At 34.8% G+C, this 18438-nt stretch overlaps 2 protein-coding genes across 2 annotated transcripts in view; one reads left to right on the top strand and one right to left on the bottom strand.

The window, feature by feature from the left end:
* LOC121370112 (usherin-like) overlaps nt 1-6707 on the top strand; it is a 94355-nt gene extending 87648 nt beyond the window's left edge. The window contains exons 61-64 of the mRNA XM_041495215.1: nt 1994-2083; nt 2524-2780; nt 3557-3739; nt 5659-6707. Coding sequence (XP_041351149.1) covers nt 1994-2083; nt 2524-2780; nt 3557-3739; nt 5659-5742 — 614 coding nt within the window. The 3' untranslated portion in view covers nt 5743-6707. The remainder of the gene's footprint in view (nt 1-1993; nt 2084-2523; nt 2781-3556; nt 3740-5658) is intronic.
* On the bottom strand, nt 6671-18430 carry LOC121371585 (DDB1- and CUL4-associated factor 4-like). Its single transcript, XM_041497590.1, has 6 exons — nt 18340-18430; nt 12726-13421; nt 10528-11390; nt 9811-9978; nt 8704-8818; nt 6671-7926 (listed from the first exon to the last, which is right to left on the bottom strand). The coding sequence occupies exons 2-6, from the start codon at nt 13207-13209 to the stop codon at nt 7724-7726; spliced, it is 1833 nt and encodes a 610-aa protein (XP_041353524.1). The 5' UTR covers nt 13210-13421; nt 18340-18430; the 3' UTR covers nt 6671-7723.
* Nucleotides 18431-18438: the final 8 nt, after the last annotated feature.

Raw genomic sequence — 18438 nt, forward strand, 5'->3', positions numbered from 1 at the left:
ATATATATATATATATATATACATATACATATATATATATATATATATATATATATATATATATATATATATATATATATATATATATATATATACTGAACAAAATAAGAAACTTCCGCTAAATTTGCTAGAACATAACTTGATGAAAACAAAACGGGGGAATAATTGTTATCTATACGTTTAAAGAGTGTTCCATGATGCATCGTTTGGTGCAAAAATCATGGCCATAGGTTAACAGAAACTGGGAGAAATTTTGACCAAGTGTGGTAGGGGTTAAAAAAACAACACCCACTTAATAACGGGTATGACCACCTCTTGAATTGACCACTGCAGTGCATCGAAGGCGCATAGAATTGACTAAAGTGTTGATTTCTGCCTGTGGAATATTGTTCCATTCCTGAATGAGCGCTTGACGAAGTTCGTTGACGTTAGCAGGTGGGTTGGGACGACGCCTCAATCGTCTGTCCAGACTATCCCAGACATGCTCGATGGGGTTGAGATCAGGACTTTTAGCGGGCCAGTCATCAATGAAATCAGTGTTATTTCTCCTAAGAAAATTTACAGTGTCTCTAGCTGTATGAGAGGTGGCATTATCATGCTGAAAAATCGAGATGTTGGCGTTGTTATGGAACAGAGGAATAACGTGATGAGCGAGAATGTCATCGCGGTAACATTGAGTATTTAAATTGCCATCAATGACGACTAGTGGTGAACGATAACCATGGGCAATGGCTGCCCAGACCATGACACAACCCCCACCCCTGAAACGATCTCGTTCAAGAACACAACAGTCAGTATAGCGTTCATTTCTCCTACGGTAGACGCGCACCCTGCCGTCACCACGGTATTCCAGCGTCGCCGTATCCAACGAGTGTGTACACGTGCCCAATTAAGATGATTTATACGATGACGTTGCGTTAAAACGCATCCGACGTAAGGATGTCGTGCATGTAAACCGTTTTCCCGCAGACGATTACGAACAGTTTGCCCACTGATTCGGTTATTATGAAGCCCAGGTGTGTTAGCAGCAGTAGCAGTGGCAGTTTGGAATCGATTGCGCAAATGCGTGTTCATGATATAGCGGTCTTGACCATGCGTTGTAACACGTGGACGTCCACGACGTGGCAAGTCGTTGGTGCTTCCTGTCGTTCGAAATCTTACGCGAAGATTTCGTATCGCTCGACTAGAACTCTCAACATGCCTTGCAACGTCTTCTGTCGACATGCCAGCATCAAGCATGCCAATCGCCCGTTCGTGTAAATTATTGGGTATTCTTGGCATACTAAAAATGCTACAATGTAAAAAAACTTTAATTTTTTTACAAATTTTGAAGTGTTTTCATTCACTTGACAACAATGTCAGTAAGACAAGTAAAACAAATTGACCGAATACTACACGGGACATGTCGAACCATGCATGCACGTGCAAATTGAATTTCACGTTGTCGACGATTAACAGTGCAAAAATAATCGATAAAATTCATGAATCCTGATAATACAGCTCAAGGCTAATACTACCTATATAATTTTATTACACAATGAATTCTTTAACACAACAAATACTATGTGTACAAATCGGAAGTTTCTTTTTTTGTTCAGTATATATATATATATATATATATATATATATATATATATATATATATATATATATATATATACCCAGGTGAAATTCACCTGGGTTGACTTTCTGTGACATATAGTTGTTGTATTATATATACTAAAAAACGATAGAAATATGAATATTTTAATATATATTTTTTCTCTTGATACAATTAATTCCGTAAATAAACTGTCAAAATGGGTTTAAAGTGTTCACAAGACGTTGATAATTTTAACACACACAAAACGTAATGGGATTCAAACTGAAAATTTTGAATAAATTAAAGAAAACTAAATTAATTTTTGCATTTCTTTTGTTGTTCAGTATATATTATTCAGATATGTTTATTAAATATTTTGAGTTCAGTTTTGATGATTTGGTGATTTTACAGTTATCAACTTTGTGGTGCAGCTCATCACTTACTCAGGAGAAGCGGAAACACCAGTTGTGACCTTTGACCCACAAGCCAGTGGAAATATTGGTAAGTTCATTATGGTAAATTGTTTCAGTTCGACCCTAATGACATGGTACAGTAAATGTCTTGCAATGTCAAGAGTGCTTTACATATGTGTGTACAACAGACAAACAGACTGGAGAAAAACAATTCTATGAAGTGTGGTTCATAATTCTCCTCTGTTTCAGGTACAACGCCCATGCTTATTGGTACAACAGACAAACAGACTGGAGAAAAACAATTCTATGAAGTGTGGTTCATAATTCTCCTCTGTTTCAGGTACAACGCCCATGCCTATTGGTACAACAGACAAACAGACTGGAGAAAAACAATTCTATGAAGAAGTGTGGTTCATAATTCTCCTTATTTTCAGGTACAACGCCCACGCCTATTGGTACAACAGACAAACAAACTGGAGAAAAACAATTCTATGAAGAAGTGTGGTTCATAATTCTCCTCTGTTTCAGGTACAACTCCAACGCCTGTTGGTACAACAGACAAACAGACTGGAGAAAAACAATTCTATGAAGAAGTGTGGTTCATAATTCTCCTCTGTCTTGTGGGGCTCCTCATTATTTTCTGCCTTGCTGCATTTTGTCTCTGGCGAATTGGTGGGCGGCAGCCGTATATCCGAGAGAGGGCGCCACTGCAGACTCATGTCAAACCACCAGGGTCCAAACAATTCTACGTTATTGATGCATCTGATGGCAGCGTAATTGATACGGTTTGTTTCCAGTTAATCCTCATGTTCCAGTACTGTAACTAGGGATAGGTATTATACAAATTTTAGGATTGTGATATATCGTGATACATATAATATAACAAAGACATTGATATTACAATACATTAGAAAGCAGGACGGTTACGGCCAGTGTAGTTTTAAAACAAAAAATTGTGAATGGCCCCAAAGCTGCTCCTGTTAAAAGTATCAATCCTTTATCCCCATTTCATGAAGTTACCATAAGTGCTAAAAGTAAAACCACCTAAGGTACCGACCATTCATTTTTCTACAATCACATTAAACATTTTTCATCGAATGCTTGTACAGTTTAAAGCTGGTAGTGTAAAACTGATCATGACACTGTTTGATTGTAGCGATAATCTTTACATAAAATGGGGCCCCATACATCATATAGAGACATTTATCATCATTTTAAATCCCTATTGTTTTTCATTTCAACTGTTTTTATACTCCTGGGGTCCGTTTTATGAAGCATTCTTAGAGCTAAGATCACCGTAAGTGCATAAGGACCAAGGTAGCTATGCACTTAAAGTGATCTTAGTGCTAAGAACGCTTCGTGAAATGGGGCCCTGGTTTTAAATGCTGCACTCCTGCTTTTATGTTTAGTTTTCTTCTGACTAATCAGCATTTGATTGACGAAACATTGAGAATTTTACCTTATGGTTTTAAACAGAAACATTATTTTTATTATATAATCCTGGTACTTGTAATACTAGAATGTTTAGCATGGCTGATTCCAATGTGAACTGGTGTTTCAGGAGCTGATGCATGAGAGACACATGCCTACGTACAACGGCCCCGGGATGGGTGTCATCAATCCAGCCTTCATCAATGGAACCACACCTCGTGAATTCTCCCTAGACAAGTACTCGGAAAAGTTTGACGATATGGAAGAGGAAGAGGATGATGAATTCTGGGAGAAAAATTTTGACAGTGGTCTAGTAAGATTCCATTTTTTTGTGTCCCAGCATTTTCAAGTTGAGTTTTTACAAGTATACTCATCTGCAAGACAAACCAGTCTTGTTGTTTTAAACAGTATTGGTGACTGTTCAGTATTTGACATAATTGCAACAAAACTCACTGCATAGGTTACTCTTTTTAATCAGCAGCAGTCAGCACCTTTCCACTGACAGGACATCACAAACCATGACCTTTGATATGCCAGTTATGGAGCATCAGAGGAAACAAGAAATAAGTTTTAAGACTTATTAATTACACACTTCAGACTGGCATGCAGGAAACAGGCACATGAAGACCATCAAAATGTTATAGTATTAATTAATACCACCAATATTAACAAGTGTAAAATTATTGTTGTGAACTGTATTATTTAAATCCACTCTCGTTCTATCATACTCTCATGTAAGGCTAAGTGGACAATCTTTTACAAATGACTCTGAGAATACATGTATGTATACTGAACAAAAAAAGAAACTTCCGATTTGTACATATAGTATTTGTTGTGTTAAAGAATTCATTGTGTAATGAAATTATATAGGTAGTATTAGCCTTGAGCTGTATTATCAGGATTCATGAATTTTATCGATTATTTTTGCACTGTTAATCGTCGACAACGTGAAATTCAATTTGCACGTGCATGCATGGTTCGACATGTCCCGTGTAGTATTCGGTCAATTTGTTTTACTTGTCTTACTGACATTGTTGTCAAGTGAACGAAAATGCTTCAACATTTTTAAACAAATTAATGTTTTTTACATTGTAGCATTTTTAGTATGCCAAGAATACCCAATAATTTACGCAAATGGGCGATTGGCATGCTTGATGCTGGCATGTCGACAGAAGACGTTGCAAGGCATGTTGGGAGTTCTAGTCGAGCGATACGAAATCTTCGCGTAAGATTTCGAACGACAGGAAGCACCAACGACTTGCCACGTCATGGACGTCCGCGTGTTACAACGCGTGGTCAAGACCGCTATATCATGAACACGCATTTGCGCAATCGATTCCAAACTGCCACTGCTACTGCTGCTAACACACCTGGGCTTCATAATAACCGAATCAGTGGGCAAACTGTTCGTAATCGTCTGCGGGAGAACGGTTTACATGCATGACGTCCTTACGTCGGATGCGTTTTAACGCAACGTCATCGTCTAAATCATCTTTAATTGGGCACGTGTACACACTCGTTGGATACGGCGACGCTGGAATACCGTTCTTTTTTCGGATGAATCCAGATTTTCTTTACAACGTGGTGATGGCAGGGTGCGCGTCTACCGTAGGAGAAATGAACGCTATGCTGACTGTTGTGTTCTTGAACAAGATCGTTTCGGGGGTGGGGGTTGTGTCATGGTCTGGGCAGCCATTGCTCATGGTTATAGTTCACCACTAGTCGTCATTGATGGCAATTTAAATGCTCAATGTTACCGCGATGACATTCTCACTCATCACGTCATTCCTGTTCCATAACAATGCCAACATCTCGATTTTTCAGCATGATAATGCCACCTCTTATACAGCTAGAGACACTGTAAATTTTCTTAGGACAAATAACATTGATTTCATTGATGACTGGCCCGCTAAAAGTCCTAATCTCAACCCCATCGAGCATGTCTGGGATAGTCTGGACAGACGATTGAGGCGTCGTCCCAACCCACCCGCTAACGTCAACGGACTTCATCAAGTGACCTATGGCCATGATTTTTGCACCAAACGATGCATCATGGAACACTCTTTAAACGCATATATAACAATTATTCCCCCGGTTTGTTTTCATCAAGTTATGTTCAAGCAAAGTTAGCGGAAGTTTCTTATTTTGTTCAGTATATATAAAATGTCATGGTTGGGAGGTTTTGTTTAACAAATTGAAGATAAAAATCTAGTTTTTTTGTGGTTTTTTCAGTATGATGATGATCTGGACAGCCTGAGTGAACCAGCATACAGCTACACTAGAGAACAAACTGTTTTTACAGACACTCATTTATGATCAACAATAGAACAGTGTTATATTATTCCTTATTGGGAGTTTCACACCTCGTCTTCATTTTCATACATACATGTATACGTCTATTTTGAACTGTTTTGGAGTATGTATAATAATGATTGTACACAATTAAAAGGGACACAATTTATGACCATAACTATGTCATTTTTTAAATATGGACTTTTTACCATTAATTAATTAAATTTGTAATTAAGTCTACTTTACCAGGTATGAACTAGGTCATTATTTGTGGTATTATCATTTTATTTTTCAAGAAAGTAACTATTCATTTTTCATATCCAGAAACAAAATTATCTTTCTGTTGCTTTGACAGTAATCAGTGACATGATTTAAATGCTTAGTTTTTAGGAAAGGGATTGTGCAATAAAATTACAAAATAATTTATTTTCACTTTGTAAATAGACAAGAAATACTGACAAGTACTATTCAGAACTATCACTCTTTTGTATTAAGAGTATTAATTTTATGAAATTCACAACTTGTGGGTCAAACAAAACAATTATGTTTGTACCTTTTTTATATTTTAAGGTACTTTTCAAGGATATACTTGAAAAAAATAATGCAAAAATGTTTGAATATTTAGTATTTTTAAAGTTTGTTTCAGTATATATATATATATATATATATATATATATGGATCACTGATGATGTGTTATATGTTCTATCGTAGTATTCTCATTTTTGTCGTTTATTGATCTGTGGATACCAACCATGCATCATGGTATTTGATCTCATTTTGTATGCACTTATGTTTCTGTGTGTGTGTATGTGCTGTATATAATATATTTAATATACGCGTGTGTATATAAAATGTAACTATGTTTCTATGCAATCACATCAAGGCTATTCTTGCACTAACTATGCAATTCTAGTTTGTCCAGTGAATACAATTATAAAAACAACACATCACTTTGTACAGATTTAAAATAAAAACTTTTAATATCAAATTTATATGAGCGTTTTTGTTTCATACACATGTACATGTATACATCTGAAACAGTCAGTACACACTTGTGACACACAGTGTCTAGCATATGTTTATCTTGCACAGTTTTTGGTATAGGAACAGCGGATAGTAGTATATGTATATCAGAATGTTTTATACAGAAAGGGGATGTACACCAATCCATTTCTCAATAAAACTAAGTAAAAACAGTTATAAAAAAACAAAAACAAATGCACAGTAAAGAATCAAACATGGCTGCTATGCTGCAGAACAAAGTCCATATCTTAATTTTGACCGTAAACTGATTTTCAAATAGAGGTACACAAGTTAACAGTAATATGATAGCAATTGCAATGTTGTATTTCTACAAAAGTCCATTTTAATAGTCATCATACATTTTAATTAATGTTTTCAAAATTGTCTATATATATTAATTTTTATAATGATCAACTTGACAGTAGCTGAATATGAAAGTTTCTTAATTTTCACCAATCCTTTTTTCATCAGCAGAGATTACCCATTTTTAGAGTTGGGCAACATGTCTGACAAAAATTCAGAGTTGGATATCTGTCGATTCAAGGCAATTTTAGGAACAGTACAATTTTGAATTGGATGTTATTTAATACAAAATTAACCCATACATAGCGTGACAGTGTGCAATGCACTATTAGTTTAAATATATTGTGAACAAGATAGCATGCTGCTATTATAACTGGAATAAAAAAGTGTTTGAAGCATCGTTAATAATTCATTCCTTCATTCCAGTACAGACAAAACAAGGTTAAATGATCTTATTGTAAAACTAATATGCAGTAGACACAGAATGTCAGAAAATACATGTATTAATAGATTTGAGCAAAAATGTGGATGGATAGTAAAACATAATTGCTGCATCTCTGCAGAAAAGAAGTAGTATTAGCACCAAAAAAGAAAGGAAAAAAATTAGCTGTTTAGATGCATCTCATTTAGTGTGGTTTCTGTTTAGTCTTTGGCTTCATGTTACAATACTGATTTGGGTCACAACTCTACTCTCCCTGAATAGAGATAGAGGGAATCTTTGATTCCCATTATTAGTCCACTGTTACCAGGCCTATTGGCCCAGTGGTTAGAGTAGTGCACTGCAGGTATCATGTCAATCGAGGCTGGACAAGGGGGTGGCAAACTCAACAGCTGTTTACCAGATTTCAAGCACCAGAAATTTGTGTAGCAGTTTTGACCAACTGGAAATAAAATTTTAATATTTCTATTAGAAATGGACAAACTCTTGAAGCTAATAAATTATCTATAGACTAGTAATACAAGGTTGAAATTTAACTGATTTAGGCCAGCTGAATCAGTAAAAACATTGTTACTCGTCCGTTATAAAATTATTGAATTGAAATGAAGAATTTACAATATTGTGGTACCTGTAGATTAATAATATCACATTTTCTTTTTTTGGTAAAAATGTCACGGTGGCCTTCTTTGTTAACAATGTCACAGTGGCCTTTTGTAAAATTTCTAATCATTCTCATCAGTAAAGTTCACCTCAGCAGGCATAAATTTGGGATTTTTGTTGTGGTGGTGGTGGGCGATTCCAAATCTATTTATACATGAGAACCAATAGGAAAATGTCTTGCGCTTAGAACTAAGTACTTTAAATTAGCAAAGAAAAAAGATGGAAGCGGTGGGGGAGGGTGGGTTGGTGTTGAGACCACCAGAGTCCCCTGGATTTGTGCCTGCTCAGGTGACCCGACGACTATCAATTTTCAACCCTTTTAATAATGCTTATAATATGGTGTTCCGTAATATACTGATAGTTTCAGGTCTTAAAAAAGCATTAAAAACAATCATTAACACAGTGTTACAAACACCATATTGAACTACTTAGAGTATAATTTAAGACTTTTCGAGAAATTCAAACACAAGCCCTAATTTTCTTAACCAACTTCTACAACTTCCCCAACAAATAAATTTTAAGACTTTGCAAAATAATAAATTAAATCTGATGTTAATACCTCCATATATGAAGCTCTCGGAAGGGTCAATTTTGAAGGGGAGTCGTAAGTATTCATTGTGAAGTGAAGGGTATTCTAGCACCACTCTTCTCATTCTAATATCCCACAAACAAAGCTGTTGAAGAAGAAATGCATGTAAAAAAAAAAATTATATTTTTATTTAAATAATACTTTTATGAATTTGGTGAAAAAACATAACACAAATATTCTAAAGCAATACCAAACCCAACAGATTTTTGTAGATCCTAAGTTCAAGGGCTATAACTTTGTCAAAAAGAGGCAAATACCCATGTCGGAGCTATGCACAAAATTTCTATACATTCTTAATTTTTATTATCTTGAGGCATTGTTTTTAAGTCCACAAAACTTTGTGGGACAGAGATAGACTGATGGACAAAGACAAAACCTACATGTATGGTCCCCTCTGTTTGGACTGGTAGGGGACTAATAATGACATTATAGGCCATGTACATCAACATTAACATAATGATATAATATTAAGTCTATAAAATGTTGGCACAAAGGAGAACTTGAATCGTAAAAATCTGAATTGTGCCAAAGCATAAATTTACAGCCACACCAACATCTGATGCAATCAGCCATGTGAGAAAGTTAAATCCTGAAGACTGGAGGCTTCCTTTCTTTAACTTTATTAACGTGCCTATATCCAAAAGAGGTTCAGTCACGTTACTGGAGGCTTTCTTTCTTTTAACTTTATTAACATGCTGAATTCCAAAAGAGTTTCAGGCACGTTATTGGAGGATAAGCAAGGACAGGTCACCCTGGAATAAATTTTGGTTTAGTCAATTTTCAGATATATGTAGAGTCTTTCCTTGAAAATTATTGAAATGTAGTTAATTTAAGAAAATAGTAATTTAAGGTTAAGAAGTAAAAGCTAAAAGCTGATGGGATATGGCAGGTGTTTGGCACGAATAGTCATAAGAGACAAGCACCTGTCACAGTTGGATAGAAGGACTGGGATGTGAAGGTGGACTGCGAAAGAAATTGAAAGACGGGAGATGCCAGATCGAGAAGAAATGAGGAAAGGGGGCAGTGGGATTTTAAAAAAAAAGGTTAAGAAGTAAATTCCCATGTCAATGAACCTACCCTTCCACTAAAGTCGCTGACGAAGAGTTGATGGCCGTTCTGCAACATTCTGAGACAGGCTATGCTGGTCTTGTGAGTCATGCAGGCCACAGGTCTCGTGGAAAGACTGCGGAGATCATGACACAGAATCTGACCCTTCCGAGTACCATTGTAAAGTTGAAGACCATTCTGGGAAAACAGAAAAGAAAGGAACTAATGTTACAATAAACTATTTTGCTTTTCAAAAAATAAGTAAATTTTAGCAAATATATTCACTGAATAATTTTTTATGCAAAAATAAATTAAGAAAAACCCATGGTTTGGAACTAAATAAAAGTGCACAAAAAAAAAAGAAGCCTTTTAGACAAAATGTATCCAATACATAAAATATAAAATTATTTTAATTAATTATTCTATATTAAACAGTCATCACAGTAGCATAAACTACAAATGAAAAATGAAAAAGAATTCCATTTTATAGAGGTATTTGGCTTGAAGGTTAAGTTCTGTTCTAATTTTAAAAAAGGGACCATGAAAAACATCCAGTTTTGAGGGAATTCCGGTTTACAAAGGGTCTGGTTTTGAGAAGTTTCACTGTACTACAAAAGCTACATGCATTACTTATAACATGCTGATAAGTTATGATGAAAATTACAGAGCAATAGATATAGCTATTCTGCAGAAGTTTCCTAAGGTATATTCAAGATTGTAACAAAAGAAACTGTTGTATATACAAACCACAGGTGCGAACACTTGAGCGAGCGCGTCACTTTTGTTGGTGTTGAACTCCCACAGCCGTCTCGTCTCCACGTCGATGAGCAGACAGGTTTTCTCTGCTCCCACCGTGAACTGCATCGCATGGTAGTTCCATGCGGCTGTCCATGTGGTGTGGTTCCCCAGGTTGTAGTCGAACACCTGCACCTGCTCGCTCGATGACGGGTCCAGGTTCCGGATGAACGCTAGGCTGAAGTTGTAACCCGTGTAACACATCGTCGTGTACAGGACAAACTTCTTGTCCACATCGCTCGAAAACGGGGCCCAGCACAGACTCGTTATCTTGTTCCATGACTGAAGCACCGTGGCTCCTGTTGTGTTAATATCCACGGATAACGGATGTTGTGTGTCAACTCTAGGCTTCTCAGTTAGATTCAGTAGCTGCACTCTCTGAATAGCTGAGTTTGCAACCGACCAAAGACCAAGAATTTTCTCAGAGTTTCGGCTGGCATCGATCTGCAACATGTGTTCAATATTAGAATAAATATCCGGGTCTTGGAATATCTTAACAGTTCCAGCGGGTTTCATCCAGCTCACCTGTTTTTGATGATAGCTGTGCTCCAGCAAAGACTTGCTGACGTCACCTTGATGATGCCGGTAGATCAAAGTTGTAATGTTTTCTGACGGTGGGCTATGTTTGTGACATTTATGTTCACTTGAGTCAGTCCTACTACTGGTACTTTCCAGGTTAGAGAGATCTTTCAAACGTTTACTTTCTGCTTCTTGGAATGAAATGGTCTCATTAGTCACAACATTTACATTATTGCTGCTTGGCAGGATCTTGAAGTACCGGTTCTTCTTTTTATCATAGTAAAATCCTGGAATCTCTGACAGCTGTTAAGGTTCAAGTGAAACAAACTTTTCTTTTTTCAAATGAAAAATTAATTAAGCACTAAAAGTATGAGATTTAGGCATGGAAGTATTTCTCTTGGATTTTGTATATGAAAAAACATTGTAAATTTTATATAAGTTACTAAGTAAAGATAAATACAAGTGCATGTATGGTTCTACTGATCTCATGTAATTTAAACCAGATAGTAAACATATTAATAAAAAACCCAAAAATTAAACATTTGTCACCTTTCTGATGAACAAGTGAATGATATACAACACCTCAACATACTTTAAAAAAAACAAAAAAAAAACAATTTGTTTGTTTATTCTTATACCCATTAAAGGTTCAAGCATGCTGTCCTAGGCACATATCTCAGCTATCTGGGATACCTATTCAGAGAAAGAGGTTAATATTTAGTTATTACTGGTTACTGGATGTGATACCCATTGAAAACAAGCCTCCTAAGAGTACTGCTAATGCAATACATATCCCCTATGGGGCACATCAAATTTCCGTGTCTCCTAAGTTCAAGGCCACAACTATGTGAAAAAATGGGTAAATTGACATTCAAATTTGATCAGCAACTGTACACATAATAAAGCTAGACACAAAATTTCAGCTCAATATCTTGAGGAATTATGGAAAAAACCCAGTCTGGAAAACTATATCTGGCTCAGATGCATGGACAGACAGACTGACTGACAGAAGGACGGAGAGGAAACCTACAGTCTGCTTCGGTTGGACCCATAAGGGATATTACAGTGCAATGCAAAAAGACCTGCAAGCACAGTGCTATGTTGCTTAAGAGAGATTTGTGAATTAGGCCCCTTAATCTTTTAAAAGATGAAAACTTTACTGTATACATACTTAAATATAGGTGATTATTCTTTCTGAAACTTATGTTAGGCAGAAAAAAAGCAGCTGAAATTTAATGAAAAGCTTGAAAATTACATCCCTTTTGGTTAATCAATCTTGATTTTCAAAAGGTGTAAATCAACTAACACTTTTTTGTTGTTGTAAAAACCATATGAAGTAATATTTACATTACAGTGAAACCTGTCTAAACTGGATGATGCCGGGGACCTAATTAATATTTATCCGATTTAGACAGGATCCAGTGTTTAATTACCTTCTTTAAATAAATTATTATTATTATTTAGAAGGTCACGTTATAGAATTTTTAAAATCCAGGTCCATGAAACTTGGCTGGTTTAGACAGGTTTCACTGTATATAGATTGTACAAAAATATAAAGTTCTACTAAGATATAAATGCATGTACCACCTGTGAAATGAATTAAATTATTATTAAATGAATGAAAAGGATATTAAGAACTAAATCATCTTCCTGAGTTGAATCAGAATTACACTTCTTTGCACTGCTTAATTTTTCTTTTTTCTTTTGTGATTTCTGCTTTTTTCTCCATTTCACTTCTTTGTGTGATGAACAAGCTTGTTCAGAGTTATTTATTGCACGATTTCTTGCACCGTCACAATCAGCACACTTCTCTTTTGTTTTTCTTTGTTTGCGACTTGATGCCTCATCAGAGTTTTTAGTGCTACAGGAAGCATGTGGTGTTGAAATAGTCTCTTCTTGCTTTTCGCTTTTTCTGCTTTCAGTTTCATTTTTGTTGGATGAAGATGCTCCCGATGATTTGCATTTTTGATGTTTTAACTCTTGGTTTTTATTAATATTGCACCCGTTATGACTGTCATTTGCTTCCAAGTTATCACGTGTACGTTTTCTCTTTTTCAGCCGTTTACCAGAATGAGAAGTTGATTCATTATCTGAACAGTCTTTTGAATTTGACATTTTTAAAAATTGTTTTACTATTTATTTACATGCTATACTTTTTATTTGCACATATCACATAAACTGTCTGATTGTAGTAATACTAATTTCTTGTATTTCTACTGAAAATATTGTAAACTGGCACATTATATCATTATGTGTTTCTGAATGAGGCTCAGACTTAAAAAAGGTGGAGGTGTTTTTTTCACTGTGTATCAGTCACATCAAACCATCTGAAAAAGACAAGTTTTACAAAATTATATATTAAAAAAATATAAAAAATTAAAAAAGTAATAACTTGCAAAGATCAATTTAAATAAACTACATGAAGGCACTATTTAAAGCATGAAATAAAATAGCTAGCCTGCTTCTTTAAACAATACAAATACATGTAGATGTGTATATCTAATGTGGGGGGGGGGGGTTCTTTAAAAAAAAAAGTGTTATAATACTATATATCATACATGTCATATATATATATATATATATATATATATATATATATATATAAAAATATTATAGATATGATGTCCTGATACCTATATATTTGTAATTTTTAAATTTGGCAAAACAGTAATGACATATAACCAAAAAACAAATGTCACGTCCTGGCTTACAAAAATTCTTTTTTCAAATAAAACTGTCATTAAAACCCATAAAACATAAGTAAATTGGCAATAAATATATATTTTTATATGCTTACAGGTGTTAACTTTAAGCTATAATAAAAACTTAGTTTAAAAGATCATTTTTAAATGTCCACATCCATGGACCAAATACCATGGAATGACCCATTATATAACATTTACAATATACTGGAAAGAATTCACAAATGTCATCTGTGATAATTACCAATCTAATGTACCATAATGGGATTAGCAGTGATCTGGTCAGTTAATAGGGTGATCTAACAGAAATGGGGTGGGTGTCATGAGTGGATGCAAGCATCTGAGAATTGAAAGTTTATGTAATCCATGATGTCCATGTTAACTATGTCCTAAGTTTACTCAGTGAAAAAAAAAAACTGGTTATATGTAAAATTATGTTGAAGCGAGAGATGTGCAAATAAAATGACCAGCCTCTCAGTATCATTATCGCTCCCCTGAGATTAGTTCAAAGAGTGATTTTTAGCTCCCTTTAGCATGTGAATTATTTGGTATAAATATTGTAAAATCTTAAAATTAAATGGCTACCCATTATCTAAGGGTTTTTATAATAATAATAATAATAATAATAATAATAATAATAATAATAAATCTTTATTTAATGAGGGTAACACAGTTAGCAAACGCTAATCTTCCCTGAGGCCCTCAGGTACAAACAATACAGAATTACAATACATACATTTATGAACAAATAGAAAATACATATATGGCAATAAACATATGTACAAATGATATTATTTTAGAAAGTATTTCTCGAGTCTATATTTAAAAACAGCAGTATTTGGCGATGATCAGATAGCTTTAGGTAATTGATTCCAAAGTACTGGTCCAGAGTAACTGAAAGCATGTTTAAATAAAGACATTTTAGGTTTTGGAATTAATAGATTTCTATCCTCTACATTTCGAAGGTTGTAGGGATTGTTTTCTCCAACATATATTAATAAGTTTGAAAGATAGTTTGGGGCTTCATTGTATAGACATTTATAAATTTGTAAACATTTGTGATAGTGGATTCGTGTTTCCATTGTCATCCATTTTAACTGTTTAAATAGTGGGGCAGATGGAGTAATAGGATCTACATCTAATATCATCCTCGCAGCTCTCTTTAGCAGTTTTAGTAAACGTTCTAATCCATCCTGATTACAGTTTCCCCAAATTACACAGCAGTAATCGATGAGTGGTAAAATATACCCATTGTAGAAATGTTTTCTTGCATCTAAATTTAAATACGTAATGATTTTCAATAACAGATACAGACGTTTAGAGATCAAGGAACACACGTTTAACCTGATTTGTCCATTTTAAATTATTATCAACTTTAATTCCTAAAAGTTTTTTACAATCAGTGTGTTGCAGACGTTCTGAATTTATTATAAGAGAAATATCATTTTGGATTTTAACTTTTTGTCTTGTTCCTATAGTCATATATTTGGTATTTTTGGGTGTTTATGAACATTTTATTATAGGAACACCATTTTTCTACACTATTCAGATCTTGCTGGAGTTTATCTTGAATTTGAGTAACAGTTTTCCCTGACATGAACATTGTTGAATCACCTGCATACATACTTGTGATACAATGTTCAATGTATAGTGGAAGATTCATTTATGTACAGTATAAAGAGAAGAGGTCCTAGTATGGAACCCTGTGGAACACCATAAATAATGGATTTAGGTTCTGATGTTGCCATCCCTATAGTGACTTGCTGTGCCCTGTTAGTTAAATAAGATTGGAACCAAGTTAAGAGAATTCCCTTTGCAGCCATAAATGTTTAACTTTTGAATCAGAATTGAATGGCAAGGTCTGAAATGATCATTCTTGCAATTTTTCAGATACCTGTGACTAAATAGATTGCATGGGTGGATCCAGGATTTTGTAAAGGGAAGGTAAAATTTTTTGTGTGAACTGGACAATTTGAGTTGAGCTCCCAAAGGGATCAAGATCTGTAGAGGGATTCAGATGAATGCACCACCCACCCACCCCCCACCCCCCCACCCCCCACCCCCGATTATCAGACATGCATTTTCTGGGCACTTTAGTGTTGTATACTATGTATAATAAATAAATAAAAGTCATTAAATAGGCATTTGAAATGTGTATGTGTGTGTGTGTGTGGGGGGGGGGTCATGGGACCTTGAGACCCCTCTCTGGATTTGCCAATGGATAAAGGCAAGTTAGCTTAAGTGTCCTTTAGCTCTTACTCTGTTATAGTTTATGTGTGAGCAAATGGGTGGTAAGTACTTTGTGTAAAAAAAAACCCTACGTTTTCTTGTGGTCATTGGAAATTTCAAAATTGACAGCTGACAATTGACTACTTAGTGAACTCGAGTCATATTTAATGACAATATTTTCACATGTATATAAACAGAATACTTAGTATGAGAAGCAGACACTCAAGCTAGAAAATTGCTGACCGAGCTAGGATAATGCTGACCAACCATTTACGATATAGGCCAGTTGGGTTTGGGTTTTGGGTAGCATGAACCAACAGGAACGATAACTCGTGACGGCATGAATTGCGTCTGCGCAAAAACTGGCTCCAGATTTGTCTCATTTAATGGGTACAAACTCCGTCTGAAAGCTCTTTTCAGATAGGTTCTGACACGGGAAACATAGCCAATGAGAAAAGTTAATACATTAATCTGCTAGAACATTCTATTTTCACTTAATTATGCACGCATTTGCCTAAAAATAATTCAGTGTGAAAAGTTTGCTTCAGGTAAAAATGTAGTTAGGAGAGGTGTTCTACATCGTGGTTTGGTAATATGAAAAACCATCCATACCTTTATTAGTGTAAATCAGAAAAAATACAGAAAATGGGCGTAAAATTTTTGATTTTGGAAGTTTAACAACCCAATGTGACTATTTCCGAGCGCTCACAGAAATCAACGGAACTTTCCGATCGAAATCCAAGATGGCGGCACCATCTCCGATCAGTATTTACAAACTTTTAAACATGTATTCCTTGACAATGCAATCAATTCTACATGGATTATTACAAGTAATTTGAGGACATATATCATATAATCAATACTTCGTATATATAGACCTCTATTATTGAGTAGAAATTGTTGCAAATGTTGAAACATTTATTTTGTAACTTCCTCCTCATACCACTTCACACCCTTTTCATACTATTTTTAAAAACATATTATTGAGACGTTATAATCAAGGTACAAACATCATGTCAACTTCCCCAACCCATTCAGAATATTGTAATGCATGTTTTCCATGTCCATGTTGACAATGATACATCCACTCCGGCTCTACTCCATCGGCTCCCAGACACCTCCAACAAACTTTACAAAGATTATTCCAAATCATAGTCCTACAAAGTCAGTTCAGTATTTTGTTTGGTGATTCCTGATGGTGTATTTTGTGAGATCTCTGGATGACGCCCTCTCTGTCTCTGAAGGAAATATTTGATAGATTTTGATTGGTCTATCTATTTATTACTGGCTTCAGAAGTCCCACAAAAGACACCACATCATCACCAGCAAAAGTATTTCATGAAAACAAAAAACAAAAAATTATTTTCAGACATTGGTGGGTGAATATGAACATGACTATTCTCATTACTAACCCTAGTTGTGGACACGTTACTGTGCCAAAACTCCCGTAATATCCATAGCTGACACAGTACAGGAGTTTTTGCGGAGTTACGTGCCCACAACTATACATACCAGTTCATTTTTCACATGCATTCTATAATCATAATGCACTAACATCAACATGGAGGAACCAAAGATATAGACGTAAGTACTCTGTTTCGCTGAAAATGGTGACTTTTTGCTTGCATATATCGTTGTAAAACGATACTTAAAACCATTTTAATTCTGCGTTATATTATTTGTTTCCATTTTCAATCAGATTAGAGGTCATATTACATGTAAAAAACAAAATAATCACCAGTTATTTGAATGATTTCCCTGTTACATTCATTATATTCATTATACAGGTTTTTGGACAGAAAATGAAAACAAATATTTAAAGTTCCGTCAACTGGCCGTATACAAAAATTAGTTAAAAATTAATTTTTCACTCTTTTTCATTAAAACAAAAAGCATTCATCTTCTAAAACCCATACTATTATGTATGCAAACAATGAGTTTCCTATTTGAATTTTTTAAAAATAATTGGTTCATGCTACTTGGGGCAATTTACTAGACTAGCATTAATTTGTGTAGTTCATCAAGATAAACCTTGAGCGACATACCATATCATCTGTCCCAGGGGTAAATATGATATCTGATGACAGTGATGTGCTCAGAAAATTGTCATGATATACTAGCATTGAGGTTTATTTTAACGAACTAGTCATAATAATGATTAACTTAAAACCATGACGAATTTGGGCAACCATCGAACTTAGGCAATTTTGACATACAAATAAAACTTTTAGGATTTCGAACATAAATAATAAATACTGGATATGGATCTTCAATTCATAATTGACTTTAAATGTGAACAAATATATAGTGTTACCTTAACATGTATACGCAATAGGTGAAGCAAAAATTAGTAATGTGTAGTTCCAGTGACGAAGTAAACAATTAATTTGTAATTACTTCCCTTTATTCGAAC

This window comes from Gigantopelta aegis, chromosome 4 (assembly GCF_016097555.1).
Source record: "Gigantopelta aegis isolate Gae_Host chromosome 4, Gae_host_genome, whole genome shotgun sequence".
In the NCBI taxonomy this organism is placed as follows: Eukaryota; Metazoa; Mollusca; class Gastropoda; order Neomphalida; family Peltospiridae; genus Gigantopelta; species Gigantopelta aegis.